General features: G+C 33.9%; 3 protein-coding genes and 1 non-coding gene across 4 annotated transcripts; 3 read left to right on the forward strand and 1 right to left on the reverse strand.

Annotated features, from left to right (window-relative positions):
• The first annotated feature begins 333 nt into the window (after positions 1-333).
• LOC104756499 (2-oxoisovalerate dehydrogenase subunit alpha 1, mitochondrial) lies at positions 334-3,609 on the forward strand. The gene is made up of 9 exons (XM_010479102.3): positions 334-1,028; positions 1,700-1,837; positions 1,920-2,102; positions 2,181-2,338; positions 2,422-2,521; positions 2,613-2,724; positions 2,820-2,959; positions 3,038-3,223; positions 3,310-3,609. Exons 1-9 carry the CDS (start codon positions 789-791, stop codon positions 3,475-3,477), a joined length of 1,425 nt encoding a protein of 474 aa, XP_010477404.1. The 5' UTR covers positions 334-788; the 3' UTR covers positions 3,478-3,609.
• Positions 3,610-4,409: 800 nt separating this feature from the next.
• Positions 4,410-7,402, forward strand: LOC104756500 (F-box protein SKP2A). Its single transcript, XM_010479103.3, has 5 exons — positions 4,410-4,971; positions 5,312-5,562; positions 6,009-6,357; positions 6,461-6,602; positions 6,798-7,402. The coding sequence occupies exons 2-5, from the start codon at positions 5,339-5,341 to the stop codon at positions 7,169-7,171; spliced, it is 1,089 nt and encodes a 362-aa protein (XP_010477405.1). The 5' UTR covers positions 4,410-4,971; positions 5,312-5,338; the 3' UTR covers positions 7,172-7,402.
• A 100-nt stretch (positions 7,403-7,502) lies between these two features.
• On the reverse strand, positions 7,503-7,574 carry TRNAQ-UUG (transfer RNA glutamine (anticodon UUG)). The gene has a single exon. It is a non-coding gene; the product is annotated as a tRNA-Gln (tRNA).
• Positions 7,575-8,483: 909 nt separating this feature from the next.
• On the forward strand, positions 8,484-9,911 carry LOC104759333 (putative indole-3-pyruvate monooxygenase YUCCA11). The gene is made up of 3 exons (XM_010482278.2): positions 8,484-9,104; positions 9,200-9,556; positions 9,637-9,911. Exons 1-3 carry the CDS (start codon positions 8,484-8,486, stop codon positions 9,802-9,804), a joined length of 1,146 nt encoding a protein of 381 aa, XP_010480580.1. The 3' UTR covers positions 9,805-9,911.
• The last annotated feature ends 6,276 nt before the right edge of the window (positions 9,912-16,187 follow it).

Genomic DNA, 16,187 nt, shown 5'->3' on the forward strand with positions numbered 1-16,187 from the left:
GGCCTTAAGCCCGTTAAGGGATGAGGCCCATTAATAAAATGGTTTTTTTTAAAAAAAAAAAAAAAAAAAAAAAAAAAAAAAAAAAAAAAGAAGATGTAAAGTTAAGGTCGAAGAAAGTTTTATTGGTTAGGTTAGATGTCACCTATCAATGAATCATAATTTGAGAAACTATCAGTTCTTTTACCATCTAACAATACATATAAAATTTATCTTTCTGGTGATTGTTGTGTCACCTTCAACTGATCTAAAATATGGAAACATGTTTTCACGTGTTATCCAAAAAAATCTTTTTTTTTTCTAACTATTAATTTCCGCGGACGTAACGGGAAATTCAAAGAAAGATATAAATGACACGCAAGTAGATGACTATCGTTGGATAAAGATGGGAGAAATCAATAAAAAGGCACAGTACAGTTTGTTTTGGTTGTTAAAAATTCTTTAAATGATTTTGTTATGTTATGTAGGCATTGCAAACTCTTAACAATAATTCAATTCAATTTTTTTCTTTTTTCTCTATAGTATTTGTCCACTATGATTGTGTAAAAAAAAAAAAACAAGAAATCCCAAAATGCGAGGAAGATAAATAAATCTTTATAGAAAAAAAGAAGTTGGAGATGGATACGGATGACATGTCAAGTCCGACAAGGAAATACATGCACTTGTCGTCCTTCTAATCCTTTACCCTTAGACATCGTTAAAAACATTGCTCTCTCTCTCTCTCTCTCTCTCTCTCTCTCTTCTTCTTATACTCTTCTCCATTTTCTCCCTTTGTCCTTTCTTTGGCAAACATGGCGATCTGGTTTGCTAGATCACGAAACCTTATTTCTAGCTTGAGACATAACCTGTGCTTGTCGTCGACGATTCTCGTTAAACGTGATTACTCTCAACGTCCCGTTTTCACAACTTCTCAGTTATCTTCGACGGTCTTTTTGAGTCCCTACGTGGCTAGCCTCCGTCACGAGTCGACGGCCGCAGAGAAACAGCTTGATTTAGTTCAACATAGTGATGATCAAGAAGATGCCCTGCAGGTATATTTTTTTTTTTATACTAATCATACTCTTTCACGTGGTTTATATATTTAAATTTAAAACTGGGATTAGTTTATAATAAGCGTAGCTGTCGATGACGAATAATTTCAACTGTATTATATAGAAAAAGAAGTAATGGTTCTTGGTGAATCAGATTTTGTTGACTTTTCTTTCTAAGACTAGTAATTTTTAGCAAATGCTTCGGTTTAATGTCCGGTTATCTCCGACTCCGGTTCTTGGTTTATAAATTATGTAAGATATATAAAACTGAAACTAAAACCAAATTTAGGTGAAGCTGGTTTCATTCTAAGGATCAGAATTTTCTTGTTTATGAATCTCAAAGATTTGAACTTATGGGATCGCATAGTTTAAAGTTTAAACATAGTACAAGACTTCAAGTACTTAACAACAACAGTTCACATCGGCGCACAAGTCATGTCGAAGAAGTAATGGACAACAACACACAAGTTACACGTACGAATGAAAACTAATTCAAGTGCTGGTGTGGGTCTCCCTTCTTTGAGTTTAGTTTGATTTGAGTACACGTGTACGTCACATTCATTATTAACAAGTCTCAGACTCACACAAGTCCTGGAATACTAATTTGCACTATGATCCCTGTTTTTATCAAACATTCTTAAATACAGACTAATACTTTCTTTTGTTTCTAGGAATTGGATTTTCCGGGAGGCAACGTCGGTTACACTTCCGAGATGAAATTCATACCGGAATCATCTGCTCGGAGGATTCCTTGTTACCGAGTTCTCGACGAAGACGGGAGAATCATCCCCGATAGCGATTTTATTCCGGTACAGAAATTTCAAGAAAATGTACAATTAGAATTGGTATGAGTTTGTGGTTTAGTAATAACCGGAAAAACAAAAAAAACAGGTGAGCGAGAAACTAGCTGTAAGAATGTACGAACAAATGGCGACGCTTCAAGTGATGGATCACATCTTCTACGAAGCTCAACGTCAAGGAAGAATCTCGTTTTATATTACTTCTCTTGGAGAAGAAGCCATTAACATCGCTTCTGCTGCTGCTCTTAGTCCTGAAGACGTCGTGTTACCTCAGGTATGTCATATGTGTTTGTTTTACTCTAGACTAGTCACGTTTGGTTTGGTTTGTTTTTAAACTGGGGATTTGGTACAGTACCGAGAGCCAGGAGTGCTTCTATGGCGTGGCTTTACACTAGAGGAGTTTGCGAATCAGTGTTTTGGTAACAAAGCTGATTATGGCAAAGGCAGACAAATGCCGATTCATTACGGCTCTAATCGTCATAATTACTTCACTATCTCCTCTCCAATCGCGTAAGAATCTCTTTAAAAAAAACAAAGCATTTGATTGTTCTGTTCTTTTGTGTGTTTTAGCTGAATCTGTTTTGCTTCTTCAGCACGCAACTTCCTCAAGCTGCTGGAGTTGGTTACTCTTTGAAGATGGAGAAAAAGAATGCTTGTGCAGTAACATTCATCGGTGATGGTGGCACTAGCGAGGTTGATGAAAACTCTTTATTTCTCATATCTCAAAAAAAGGATTAGCATTTCAAGAATTGAAATTTATATAGTTTTGGGGTGTGGTGTTTAGGGAGATTTCCACGCCGGGTTGAATTTTGCGGCGGTATTGGAAGCTCCGGTTGTGTTTATTTGTCGGAACAACGGTTGGGCCATCAGTACTCATACCTCAGAACAGTTTCGAAGTATGTAAACTAACTTTTTCCTCTGTTTTTTTCATTACAAAGGAGACCAAACTATTCCTCTGTTTTGATGTGAGGTTAACATGGTTTGGTAACAGGTGATGGAATTGTTGTGAAAGGACAAGCTTACGGAATCCGAAGCATTCGTGTGGACGGTAACGATGCACTCGCGGTTTACAGTGCGGTACGCTCAGCTCGAGAAATGGCCGTAACGGAACAGAGACCTGTTCTCATCGAGGTAAAAAAAACCATATTAAAATTTGTCTAGTTAAAACTTTGACTTTGGTGAAAATGACATTAATTTTGTTGTGTGTAGGCGATGACATATAGAGTAGGACATCATTCTACATCAGATGATTCAACTAAGTACAGAGCGGCCGATGAAATCCAGCACTGGAAAATGTCAAGAAACCCTGTGAATAGGTTCAAGAAATGGGTCGAGGATAACGGATGGTGGAGTGAAGAAGATGAATCCGAACTAAGATCTAACACAAGAAAACAGGTAAAAGATTCTTAAACCCCTACATTTTTATACGTTAAGGTTGATGAAGTGTTATGTTATTTAGCCGTTTTTGTGTGTGTTTGTAGCTTCTCCAAGCGATTCAAGCGGCCGAGAAGTGTGATAAACAACCGTTGAAAGAGCTGTTTAACGATGTATATGATGTTAAGCCGAAGAATCTAGAAGAGCAAGAGCTTGGTTTAAAGGAATTAGTAGAGAGACAACCTCAAGATTATCCTCCTGGTTTTCATGTCTGATACTAGACGAAATGTGAAGTTGAAAATCTCATTCTCATGTATTATGTATCATGTATATACAGACTATTTATTATGTCCACGAATCAAATAGTAATCGAGTATGAATGAATGAAATCAGCATTTGGAGTATCATGAAGTAACCTTGAGAATGTTACTTTAGTCTAATATAAACACCAACCAACCAATGGTGTTTATTATTTGGTTCGTGTGCTGTTTATATTAGACTAAAGTAACATTCTCAAGGTCTAATATAAACACCAATGGTCCGGCTGAGCCCATATAAGCCTCTGGGATTATAGAGTGTTGTTTTCATGTATGTATGTTGGAGCTCTCTTCTCGCCTAGTAGTCACCTTCATTGTGGAATTTTCTTAACATAATTGACGATCAATTTGAATAATCAAACCAACCGTCTGGGAAAAAAATTAATTTTGGATGGGATTGATTATTAAAACAATTTAACAAAGCTTCGTTAATCGTTTTTAAAAAACGTGCCTACCTATCCAAATGACATGTTCGTAATATAATCAACAATAAATTACTGTAAGTGATATTGTGTCTATCTTATAATTTTATTAATCAATATATATATATATTGATTTTAAAATTATGATTAGATGATCGACAAGTAACTAAAATAAATGTGTAAGGATTGAAATTTTTTGTTTTAAACAAAAAAAAAAAAAAGAAAAAAAAAACAAGAAAGGATTGATTAAAAAAAGAAGGAAATAACTAGAAAATTGGTCAGTTAATATATATACAACATAAAATACATTGAATAAAATATGATATGCTTATAATATCTGCCAAATGTTGAAAAACTTATTATCATTTTCTGCCAATTGTTAGATTGAGTGTCTTTGGAAGTTATCCCAAAACTTCAAAATTTGGAGTGCGCATATAAAAATGAGTGGACTTCATTAGTTGCGGTTTCGATTTTTATCAAATCGTACTCTACAACCAGTTGTCCACTTTTAGTCGATTTCGACACACACATTCACTGATTCACGCATCTCCTTTCTTCTATTCTATTACACAAAGAATAAATAATTCCTCAATAACACAACACCATTGCCAAATCAATTCAGTTAAACCATTTGTTTCTTAAGCAATATTCGCTTGTTAATTAAATATGTAATCATAATTTATAGTATAATACTTAGTTCTAAGATTAAAGTATAAAAACATGTGAGGAAAATTGGCTTTGGATACTATTAAAAAAGCCTAAACAATGAACAAACTTATTTTGCCAGTCACTATAATACAAGTGGCAGCTTACGCGTCACGAAGCTTTTTCCCACACGTTTCTCTCTTTCTCTTTCCCTTCCCATTTTTATCAAAGCTTTTTTTCTTTTTTTCATTTATTTGTTTCTTCTCTTTGTTACTAGTACCTTCTTTCTAGAGATTTATTATAGCTCTGCGTTAATTACTTCAATAAAGGGAAACAAAACAACTGAACAAAACCCAGAAAGAGAGACGAAGAAACTAGTTCAAAGGTATGATCTTTAAAGCCCAAAGCTGTGATTTTTTTTTTTCTTTTTCTTCTGAAGAGGTTTATGTGTTTACATACTTGAAAATAAAAATAAAAATTGGAGGATATAAAGTTCTTCGACTTCTAGAAAAGTATAGAAACCAGAGTAAAACTCTGAGATTGAAAGCTTTGTATTTGTTCTGTTTCCCCCTGAAAATTGAAAAGCTTGTCTTTTTTTTTTTTTTTTTAATCTTTCATACACAGTGCTTTTATCGTCTTTCGAGGTTTGTGAAAATGGCAGATATAATTACTCTCTCTCCTCCTTTTATTTCTTATATCTCTCATAATCTTCTTTGTGGTGATAGGATCAAGGCCACCGCTTCGTTATAAAGATGGTGATGGTTGGAGAAGAAGCATCATCCATGGAAGTTGACCAGTGTTTTCTTAAGATGAAGATGGAAGGGGTTTCGATCAAAGAGTGGAAAGACATCCCTGTGGAGCTTCTGATGAGGATCCTTTCTCTTGTTGATGATCGAAATGTCATTGTTGCTTCTGGTGTTTGCTCTGGCTGGAGAGATGCTATCTCTCTTGGCCTCACTCGCCTCTGTCTCTCTTGGTAAATTCCTCTCTCTCTCTCTCTCTCTCTCTATCTTAACTTAAAAACCCTCATCTCTGTGTTGGTGTTTTGGCTTTGAAGTTGGAGCTGAGCTGAGTTTCCAGAGTCTTGATTTCATCTTGTGGTTTACGGTTATGCTGGTTTATTATCTGGTTTTTGTGTAAAGATCAGATCTTTTTTTGTTTTGAAGAACATTTCACTCATTTGTTGATGGTAACTTTGATATATGGAAAAAAGTGAGAAAGCTGCTTTACATTTTGATGAATCCTTTAATATGATAGATCAGGTTTCATTAGGAAGGTAAAACCAAGCTCTTTTTATCCAGAGGAATAGTCTGAAGATGACTCTTGCATGTTTGAAACACTTGAAGCATGTTCTTGTCATTTTCACTGTATTTACATTGAATCTTTTGTCTGCACTCTCTGTTTTTCCTTCTTTTTAATCAGGTGCAACAAAAACATGAACAGCTTGGTTCTTTCTCTTGCTCCCAAGATCGCAAAGCTGCAGACTTTAATACTGCGGCAGGACAAACCACAGCTAGAGGACAATGCAGTGGAGGCCATAGCAAATCACTGCCATGAGCTACAAGAGCTTGATCTCAGCAAAAGTTTGAGACTTACTGATCGTTCCCTCTATGCACTTGCTCATGGTTGCCCTGACCTCACGAAACTCAACCTTAGCGGCTGTACTTCATTCAGCGACACTGCTATTGCGTATCTGACCAGATTCTGTAGAAAGCTTAAAGTTTTGAATCTCTGCGGATGTGTCAATGCTGTATCTGATAGTGCCTTGGAGGTGAATCTTTGTTTATTAATTAATGTTCTCTCTCAATATGGTTTTGCTTCATTGGTCATAAGAGTGGTAGAGTTGAACACTTTGTTCATCTTGATTTGTGCAGGCTATTGGGAATAACTGCAATCAGATGCAGTCACTAAATTTGGGATGGTGTGAGAATATCAGTGATGAAGGGGTAATGAGTTTAGCTTATGGCTGCCCAGATCTCAGGACTCTTGACCTCTGTGGCTGTGTTCTAATTACAGGTATTTGACACAGTTAAACTTACTCGAAGCTAAGATCATTGGTCTTTCCTCAGTATCGCACTTTGATTTGATATTTGCACTGAACTAAACAAAACTAGAAACTAGGTTGTTGTATAGATGGACTCAGAAAACCCTTGACCTTGAGATCCTTAAAGTGTGTAATCAAATTCGGTTTGGTTATGTAATATTTTGCAGATGAGAGTGTGGTAGCTCTAGCAGACTGGTGTGTCCACTTGAGGTCACTGGGGTTATACTACTGCAGAAACATAACAGACAGGGCGATGTACTCACTAGCTCAAAGCGGGGTAAAGAACAAACCAGGTTCATGGAAATCGGTTAAGAAAGGCAAATACGATGAAGAAGGACTGAGCAGTCTCAACATTAGCCAATGCACTGCCCTTACACCTTCAGCGGTTCAAGCTGTTTGCGATACCTTTCCTGCTCTTCACACATGTTCTGGAAGGCATTCACTTGTCATGAGCGGTTGTCTGAACTTGACATCCGTGCACTGTGCTTGTATCCTTCAGGCTCATCGCGCACACAACCCAGTTCCTCATCCGGCTCACTAAAACAGAACACTAGATAGGTTGTATATAGAAGCAGTATTATTATAAACGAAGTAGCTTTTCAAGGTGAATGTGAAACCTTATGGAGCTTTTGAGTTCTTTCTATGTCTTGAGAGATATTTTGGTGCTATGTTCACTAAGACCTCTTTGTCTTGAGAGTCCCTCTGACAAATTTAAGCCTTCTTTTAGATTGTTAAAGGTCCATATCAGTCAATAATCAGAATCTTTGTTTGATATGGTGCATGCAATTCCTTGGGATTGTAAAATCTTGAGGATGATAATAGACAAAAACAAGGAAATTTGGACGCGTCAGTGTGTATAGTGTAAAAAGAGAAGGTCCTACCGGGAGTCGAACCCAGGTCGCTGGATTCAAAGTCCAGAGTGCTAACCACTACACCATAGAACCTTTTTGTTATCTTTTAATATAAAAGCTACATATACGAAAGATTATAACAGCTCTGATTTGAATAAAGTTACCGCTGATCAATCATATTCCGTAATTGAGATTAAAAAATAACATGGTTTCACCCACAACGTAATAACCGTATGCCCACATATATATAACTGCTGATGTGTGAAAGCATCATAAACGGTATTTACGCGGTGTTCATATTGAGTTTCAAATTTTAATTTGTAATGTCTCTAGGTCAAATTGAAAGAGTAATTTGTTCAAGATGATTCACCTAAAATATTTTCCTTTTTTCCTTTTCGCCTAGGTGCTTAACACTTAACAGCTTCGTATGTCAATCTCAGATTTCTAATTTCGGACACAAAACGACAGTAAGCACTAAGTCATAGTTACTCTATGCATTGTAAAGTTGTAATAATCATATCCAAGATCCAACCCTAGTACTAGGTACTAAGGTACCGTGCTTCATTTTTCTCCGTACTAGTACACTTATTAATTGTCTACTTAGAGTGAATGTGTGAACTCGATAAATGAAAATTTTGGGCAAAAGCTAATTGTTATTTAGAAGCTATTGACTAGAGTAATTAAGGAAATTCTTGAAATTGACAACCGCGTTGACTTAATCTAAGACTAATTCCACAGAGAGAATCACTTGCTAAAACAGCAAAAAAAGAGAGTATGAATTCGTCCAACATATCCTATGATTCACTACTTCGAGTAATCAACATACTATTTTGTAATTTATGTAATTCCAATCATTTAATTATCAAAAAAAATTCAGTCATGCATATAAATAGATACACATCCCAGTCCAGTTTTGACAGCGTGAGTGTCACTGCGTTAATAATCACACTACAACACTGACAACAACAACAACAACAGAAGCAGAAGCAACAACAACAAAAAATGGTGAAAGAAGAAATCAAGATTCTGGTTCTCATAATCGGTGCAGGACCAGCCGGTTTAGCCACATCAGCTTGTCTAAACCGGTTGAACATACCGAACATAGTGGTCGAAAGAGAAGATTGCAGTGCCTCTCTCTGGAAAACAAGGTCTTACGATCGTCTCAGTCTTCACCTCGCAAAGCAATTCTGTCAACTCCCTCACATGCCATTCCCTTCAAACGCTCCTACATTCGTCTCCAAGCTAGGTTTCATCAGTTACCTTGACGAATACGCCACACGTTTCAACGTAAACCCTAGGTATAACCGGAACGTGAAATCCGCGCACTTCAAAGATAGTCGATGGATCGTTGAGGTGGATAATGAAAAAGATATGTCGAGAGAAGTTTATTCGGCGAAGTATGTGGTGGCTGCGACGGGAGAGAACGGCGAAGGTGTGATCCCGGAGATTCCGGGGCTTGTAGAGAGGTTTAAAGGAGAGTATTTGCATTCAAGTGAATACAAGAACGGTGATAAGTTCGCCGGAAAAGATGTTTTAGTCGTCGGATGTGGTAATTCCGGTATGGAGATTGCTTATGAACTGTCTAAGTGCAGCGCTAAGGTCTCCATCGTTGCTCGTAGCCCCGTAAGTAACTAACTATCTATATATATACATATTAATAAAACTCGTATTGATAAAACTTTATAATAACATTACAATTTCGTAATTGATGTATATAGGTGCACGTGTTGACGAGATCTATCGTACGGATAGGAATGTCGTTGCTCAGTTTTTTCCCGGTAAAATTAGTTGACCGTTTGTGTCTCTTACTCGCGGAGGTGAGGTTTGGTAATACTTCGAGATATGGGCTTGTGAGACCCAAGAACGGCCCGTTTATGAACAAGCTTATCACCGGTCGGTCACCTACCATCGACGTCGGCTGCGTGGGAGAGATTAAGTCCGGCAAGGTTCAGGTTGTGCCGTCTATAAAGCGTATAGAAGGGAAGAGAGTGGAGTTTGTAGATGGAAAGACCAAACACATAGACTCTATTGTGTTCGCAACTGGTTACAAAAGCAGCGTTTCGAAATGGCTTCAGGTATATTTGCAACTTCAGACACGGAAACAGAGAAAATAAAAACTCTGTTCTTGTTTTAAAAGGGATCTGATGTGACACAGGTTGATGATGGAGATCTGTTCAACGAGAATGGGATGCCAAAACGCGAGTTCCCGTGTCACTGGAAGGGGAACAACGGGTTGTACAGTGTTGGGTTTGGGAGACAAGGCTTGGCTGGTATTTCAAGAGATGCTCAGAACATTGCTATAGACATTGCTTCTCTGGTTTAAACAAGAACAATATTTCCTAATAAATTATAATTTTTTTGAGATTTATAACAAGTGAGAAAGAAGATAACATTATTGATGACACATTGCTGGATCAAATCGTCAGAGACCATTGGCATGAGAGCTTCCATTGTGGCCAGAGTTTGTCAGAATCTCATGACCAGTGCAGTGCCAAGGTCCATAGAAGCCTAAGACAAATAATAAAAAATGTAGCTTCTTACATTCTATTTTTGAGAAATTTTTATCTTACTTTTGGTATATAGAAAAGGAAATATTGTTCATTTTCAAAACACATTCCTAAAAAGCAAGATTTAGTAGCTAATGCAGAGGAAAAACAAACAATTTTTTCATAAATGTAAATGATATGAGTTTTGTTTCCAGAAAAATTCCTGTAACATTACATAAAAATGAATGTTCAGCCTAAGTTAGGAAAAAATGTGGCCTATTATTTATGTAATTTTTTTGTGGCCTAAGGCAAATGCCTTTTTTAATATACTAAGGCACGGCTCTGCTCATGACTTTGTTGCGCCAAGAGCGTTCTTGAGGTTTGAGTACTTGGTTTCGAGCTCATACCATGAATCCAAGTCCACCAAACGGTTAAAACATTTTCTTCCATTTTCTCCACAAAATATTAAACCAAGTTTCCAAAATAAAGTTACAAACTAAAAATTGAAAACGAATTGGGTACAAAAATCAGAAAAAAAAGAAAGCAAAAAAAATAAAAAATAAAAAATGAAAGCATGAATTATTTTACTTAACTATAAAACAATTTGGAAGAAAGAAACTTTAAAAAAAAAAATTTTGTCACTCTAAACCCACTATAATAATCACAAAAGTATGAAAGATGTTGTAATGAGACTAGTAGAGGCAACAAAGCAAATCTCTTATAGTTTTATCTTTAATGGTTAAATAACTAATTTTTGTTTTTATATTTTTCTTACTTAATTAACATATTTATTTTTCCAACAACGTAATTAACATATTAGAAGCCGATGTTCGGATAGTACACCAAGCCCACATTTTGCTAGCATAGAGTTTGATCATTATAAATTGTAAAGCTATATTTGATATTAAAAAAATATATATATATATATATTAAATAAAGGTAAAACCTTCTCAAAAGTGTTTTTATTATAGGAGACCACATTTTTTAACTTGCGTTTGGTGGAAAATCTTACTGGCTGATTTGAAATCTCTGTTGAGACTATATCCTGTTACCTCAGGAGTGTCAATGAGACTTGACAGATTTCTCAGGCATACGGCTGAAAGTTGCTGTGCAGACTATAGATAGACACCTACCTACCTTTAAGAATCCAGTAATCATTAAATTCCAAGAAACCTCGGTTCTAGCAGGCATTCTCTCAAATACCGAGAGGGCTGGCTAATTCTTATTCCACATTCACAGCTCTAGTCCGGAAACAAACCGAGTGCCATCAAACTTGTTGGTTTCACTGCTTCTATCAAATTTTAGCCACATAAATTTCAAAGTCTTGAAACTAACGAAAGTGACGTATACGTGGGAGAGGTGGAACCATTTCAACTACAACAGTTATCCATATTTTTAGTTAACATATTACTCTTTCCGTTTCAAAATATATGATGTTTTAGTAGAAACACACATATTAAGAAAAAATTACTTTTAAAAAGTTTAACCAATCATACTCAAGACTGCATAATATAAAATATACAATTAATCTAAAAATTGCATAGAAAGTTGGAAACATCTTATATTATGAAACAAAAATAATCTTCTAAACATCCTATATTATGAAACAGAGGAAGTATATGTTTATTAAAATGTGTACTTTATTCCATTACTAGATAATAATCTCCGATGCGCGGGTTTAAAGTTTTGTAAATAAAATTAAATTTAATAAAAATGTATTAAAATTTCTTGTACATTATTTTTTTTTTTTTTTTATTTTGCTATGATACATTAATTTATATCCATATACAAATATTTTATGCATGTTACCATTAAAAGTGTATTTTTTATGTTACAAATATATTATTTACCACTACCTAGAAAATGTATATATGAACAAATTAATCAAACTATTATACGTCTTTTTACTTTCACTTTTGCATAGTTTCTTTAATCACTAAAATTGTTGGTTCAAAAAATATTTTGAATAAAAAATAAATTACATAATAATAGTGTATGACTAATCATGGAGAGAACTTCGGTTCTGCCCTCTTCCCTTATGGAGAGAACTTTTGCTCCGCCTTCCTCCTTGGGGATATAACCTTGCGTCCAACCTCCTCCACCATAGAGAAAACCTTGATTTTGTCCTCCTCTTGTGTAGAAAGAACATGTTCACGTATTTTAGCTATCTCAAAGTGGCTTGCTCCAGCAACCAATGAAACTAAATTCTTTTTTCCAACGTCACAAAATATTTTTATAGTAACTAATGTTAAATTTCACAATGTATTTCATGGAAGTTTCTTTGACACACCATAATGTAGCCTCTGTCTCCAAGCTCGTATAGATCTATCAACAACAATTTATGTTTTTCCAATCTATCTACGTTTGTTGCAAGTTTGTGTTTGATTAGCCTATTTTATCTAACCATTAGGTTGATAACCTTCTCCTCTTTATCTCCTTTCAAGATTGAACGAATGGTAACAATTATGTTTGCACAAAAAAAAGGTCTATAACCAACTAATCAAGCTTGAGAAATTAGAAGAAAAATAATTTGACATAATTAATGAAATAATAGAAAATTATAAGCACGGTAATATATGAATCTCAAATAATTCAAAGATGAAAATATAAATTAAATAAAACAATTTAAAACTATTATAATCTATTTTAAGAGAAAATTTATTCTAATGAGCTCATTATAATCTATTTTAAGAGAAAATTTATTCTATTGAGCTCATTATTTTTTAAAAAAAATTCTTACTTCCCAATTTCTTGTAAGACGTACTATCGTTCGACGATAAGAATTAAGAACACTTTCAGTTTAGTTGATCTAGTGTCATATTATCTCAGTTGTTATCTTGCATTTGTGTATTCATCTTTTTTTTATGGTACCTGTCCTGCAAATTAATAGAAATAATAATAACTCTGTGAGAAATTTGTTAATCCCAAAAACTTTAATTATTATGCATAAAAAACTTTGTTAACACTTCAAAGTCAAAGTTTGTGTAATATGCATTATGAAATTGAGAAACGAAACAAAATTCAAAGAAACAACGACGAAAACACATGGTAATATCTAGGAATCTTTTTATATAGTTGCTTCGATTAGAAAACAAACAAATTGCGTTCGAGACTTGTTCAAGAACGATGATGCGTCAAACAAAAGGTTAATTAAAAACAAAAAAAAAATTACCAAGAAAAACAAAGGTATTCGAAATTATTTTGTTTGGTGAAAAATATGTCATCATCTATTTGCTTATATAGAGGGGTGTATTTATAATGTTTTTCCTTTTAGGATTAACAAAGTTTTTTTTAATATAATAAGATTATAATTATCTTATGCATCATTTTACCAAACTTGAAAATTGTGATTTATGATCTTGAAAACTCACACATGTCACAATCTGATGAGTTACTAACTTTGATATATGATTTATGATCGTTAAAATTGACACGTGTCCTGATCTGATGAGTTACTAACTTGAATATATAATCGTTAAAACTGACACGTGTCACAATCTGGTGAGTTTTTAACTTTGATCTCTGATCGTTAAAACTAACATGTGTCACGATCTGGTGAGTTATTAACTTTAAGAACCAAACTTTATATATTAAGATATTTGTATGAATATTTTATACACTTATATCACTTTGTTACACTTATTACATAGCAAAACCCATTACATTTTTGTTTGTAACTAGAATTTAACCCACGGTACACCATGGGACAATATTTTTAATTTTAAAAATTAAAAATTTATATTGTATTTATTTATTATTTTATTATTGTTTTGTTAATTTTAAAAATACAAAATTTTACAGGTATTTTATATAAGTATTCAAAATATATGATTTTCTAGTGTTTTCAAGGTTTTAACCTGTGTGATATATGTATAGTGTAGTAATACATTTATCTCCTGGTATACATCTAAAAGTATTTAAAAAAAAAAACAATTCCACTTAACTTCCTATATGAGATTAATGTCAACCCGTTTCACCAAAATCAAAATAAGTTTTTGCGTAAAAAAAATAATCAAAATAAGTTTTTTTATCAAGTTTAGTTATGTTAATTGTTTTACCAAATTAGCATATTTTTATAGTTCATAATTTTTCCATGTCAATATATATAGTTTATGATAATTAATAGAATTTTAATTTTTTTGGTAATTCCTCAAAAAATAAAAAATAAACCAAATTATATGGGGGGTTTTCAACATATTTAATGTGACATTTTATAATTGGATTTTCGGTTTAGGAAATTTATTAATGTTAATATAATTATGGATATTGTAAACTTTTGTTATGGAAAATCTGTTATTTATCATTTAAATTTGAGAGATTCTAGCATCCATAAAAATAGTTTTAGAGATTTAATGAGTTAAAACTTTAATGGGTAGAGTTATTTTTGAAAAAATCGGAATGCATAGATGTTGTTAAAATTTTATGGTAATAAATCTAAGAAATGTTGATCAATTTAAAAAAGTTTAATATTTGAGTTTTTCTGCAATGTTATTTATAGAATTATTTTAGGGGTTAATCTTATAAAAAAATAATTAAATAAGTAAAATTTAAAGGGTATAACACAAAATGTATTTCAAAAATATTAATATAGATTTGGATCCAATTTTTTTTTGTTGTTGTTTGATATTCAGGTTTGATATTTTTATACACTTATAACACTAAATAATTAAGGTTTGATATTCAGGTTTTTTTCTACTACAACCTCTCTCGATACACGGCTAGCGACTCATGCGGATAAATCGATGAACGGTGGGATCTCGCCGTCGCAACCACCGCCGCAGCCGCACATCTCCTCGGCAACCCTAGCCCTCATTGCTATGTCTGATGGACTTGTTATTAGATTCAGTTAGGCCCATTATGTTTGTTTGTAAACTGGATCTTGTTTTTTTAGTTGTTTATTATTATTGTTTTCTTTGGGTCGAACCGAAATAGAAAAGAATTTATGTTATTTTCGGACCTACTTTAAAATACTCTATAAACCGAACCGAACAATTTTGAGGGATTTATGTCTGCAAACCCTAGTTTCGATTTGGGTGTTTGATTTTTATAAGCTGTAAGTTATTTCTTCCTCCAGTAATAAGGTTGATAACTACCCTGCCTCAAATGTCTAGATCTCAGTTATGGGCTATTGCAGAGAGCAGTGAGCAAGTTTTCTCACTAATACTGATTTTAAAAAGTCGAGGTTGAGTGGATCTGAAAGCCATGATTCAATTTTTTCTAACTTATTACTAATAAAGGCATAACGAGATTTTGTTCTAGTATCTAAACTTGCACATACATTACAAGAAACAGTGATAGATGATGTATTAATATAATCAACAAAAGTTAGGTTTTGAGGAATTGAATATGAAGATACGAGTTGTTAAAAAAAAAGAAAAGAGAAATCCATTAACGTGATAAAAACGGTTTCAAGTCATAAGCGCATTATTACAAGTACTGAAATAATATATAAAAAAAAAAGGGACAAGGTTTGGCTTAATTGGCTTTGGCTTTGTCATTGATGCCGAGCTTCTTCTTCTTCTTATTCTTCTTGGTTTTCTTTTTGAAAAGATTCTTCTTCTTGTCTTTAAAAGAAGACACTGCAGCTTCAGATTGAACGGAGGCGGCGAGCATATCTTTGCGGATCTGTAACTCCTCCAGCAGTTGTCTTCGATCAGTATTCTTAGGCCAGATTTCACGTTCATATCGAAGATCTGACCAAACACAACCACGTCTACCGTACGTCATTGCGATCGAAGCCGACGATGGAAAGTGAAAACGCAAAATCTATGCGGTTTGGATCTTTAGCACAAAGTAATACACAGGAATTCAAAAACTCTCTTTTGATTTATTAGAAAAAATAAGTTTTACAAAGTTTCTCTCCTTAACTCTATTTTCTTAGATTTCAACTGCTAGGATCACAACTTGATCTTCGTATGGACTAATTGGACTATTTATACTAATTGGACTAAACCATACAACAGGCTAATTTCCAATTCTAAATAAACTAGGAATTGTTAATTTTCCTTTTTGTTTTAATGAATTAATAATTAAGAAATCTATGTAAAGTTTCCTTTTATCTCCAAAATAATAAAAAAAGTCTTCGTGCTTCCAGAATCTTTCACAACGTTTTTTAACATGTATATTATTATCATTGGGCTCAAATAATGGGCTAGGCCTTTGATATTTCAGCCCATAATCTACCCACGTCTTCTAAGATACTGACGCGTGGTTTGTGTCT

Source organism: Camelina sativa, chromosome 17, assembly GCF_030686135.1.
Source record: "Camelina sativa cultivar CO46 ecotype springtype chromosome 17, ASM3068613v1".
NCBI lineage: Eukaryota > Viridiplantae > Streptophyta > Magnoliopsida > Brassicales > Brassicaceae > Camelina > Camelina sativa.

Coding starts and splice junctions, on each gene's coding strand:
- LOC104756500 (XM_010479103.3), top strand. CDS start 5,339: ATGGTGATGGTTGGAGAAGAAGCATCATCCATGGAAGTTGACCAGTGT. Junction 5,563..6,008: donor ACTCGCCTCTGTCTCTCTTG/GTAAATTCCTCT, acceptor CTTTTTAATCAG/GTGCAACAAAAACATGAACA. Junction 6,358..6,460: donor TATCTGATAGTGCCTTGGAG/GTGAATCTTTGT, acceptor TGATTTGTGCAG/GCTATTGGGAATAACTGCAA.
- LOC104759333 (XM_010482278.2), top strand. CDS start 8,484: ATGGTGAAAGAAGAAATCAAGATTCTGGTTCTCATAATCGGTGCAGGA. Junction 9,105..9,199: donor CCATCGTTGCTCGTAGCCCC/GTAAGTAACTAA, acceptor TGATGTATATAG/GTGCACGTGTTGACGAGATC. Junction 9,557..9,636: donor GCGTTTCGAAATGGCTTCAG/GTATATTTGCAA, acceptor GATGTGACACAG/GTTGATGATGGAGATCTGTT.
- LOC104756499 (XM_010479102.3), top strand. CDS start 789: ATGGCGATCTGGTTTGCTAGATCACGAAACCTTATTTCTAGCTTGAGA. Junction 1,029..1,699: donor ATCAAGAAGATGCCCTGCAG/GTATATTTTTTT, acceptor TTTTGTTTCTAG/GAATTGGATTTTCCGGGAGG. Junction 2,103..2,180: donor AAGACGTCGTGTTACCTCAG/GTATGTCATATG, acceptor GATTTGGTACAG/TACCGAGAGCCAGGAGTGCT.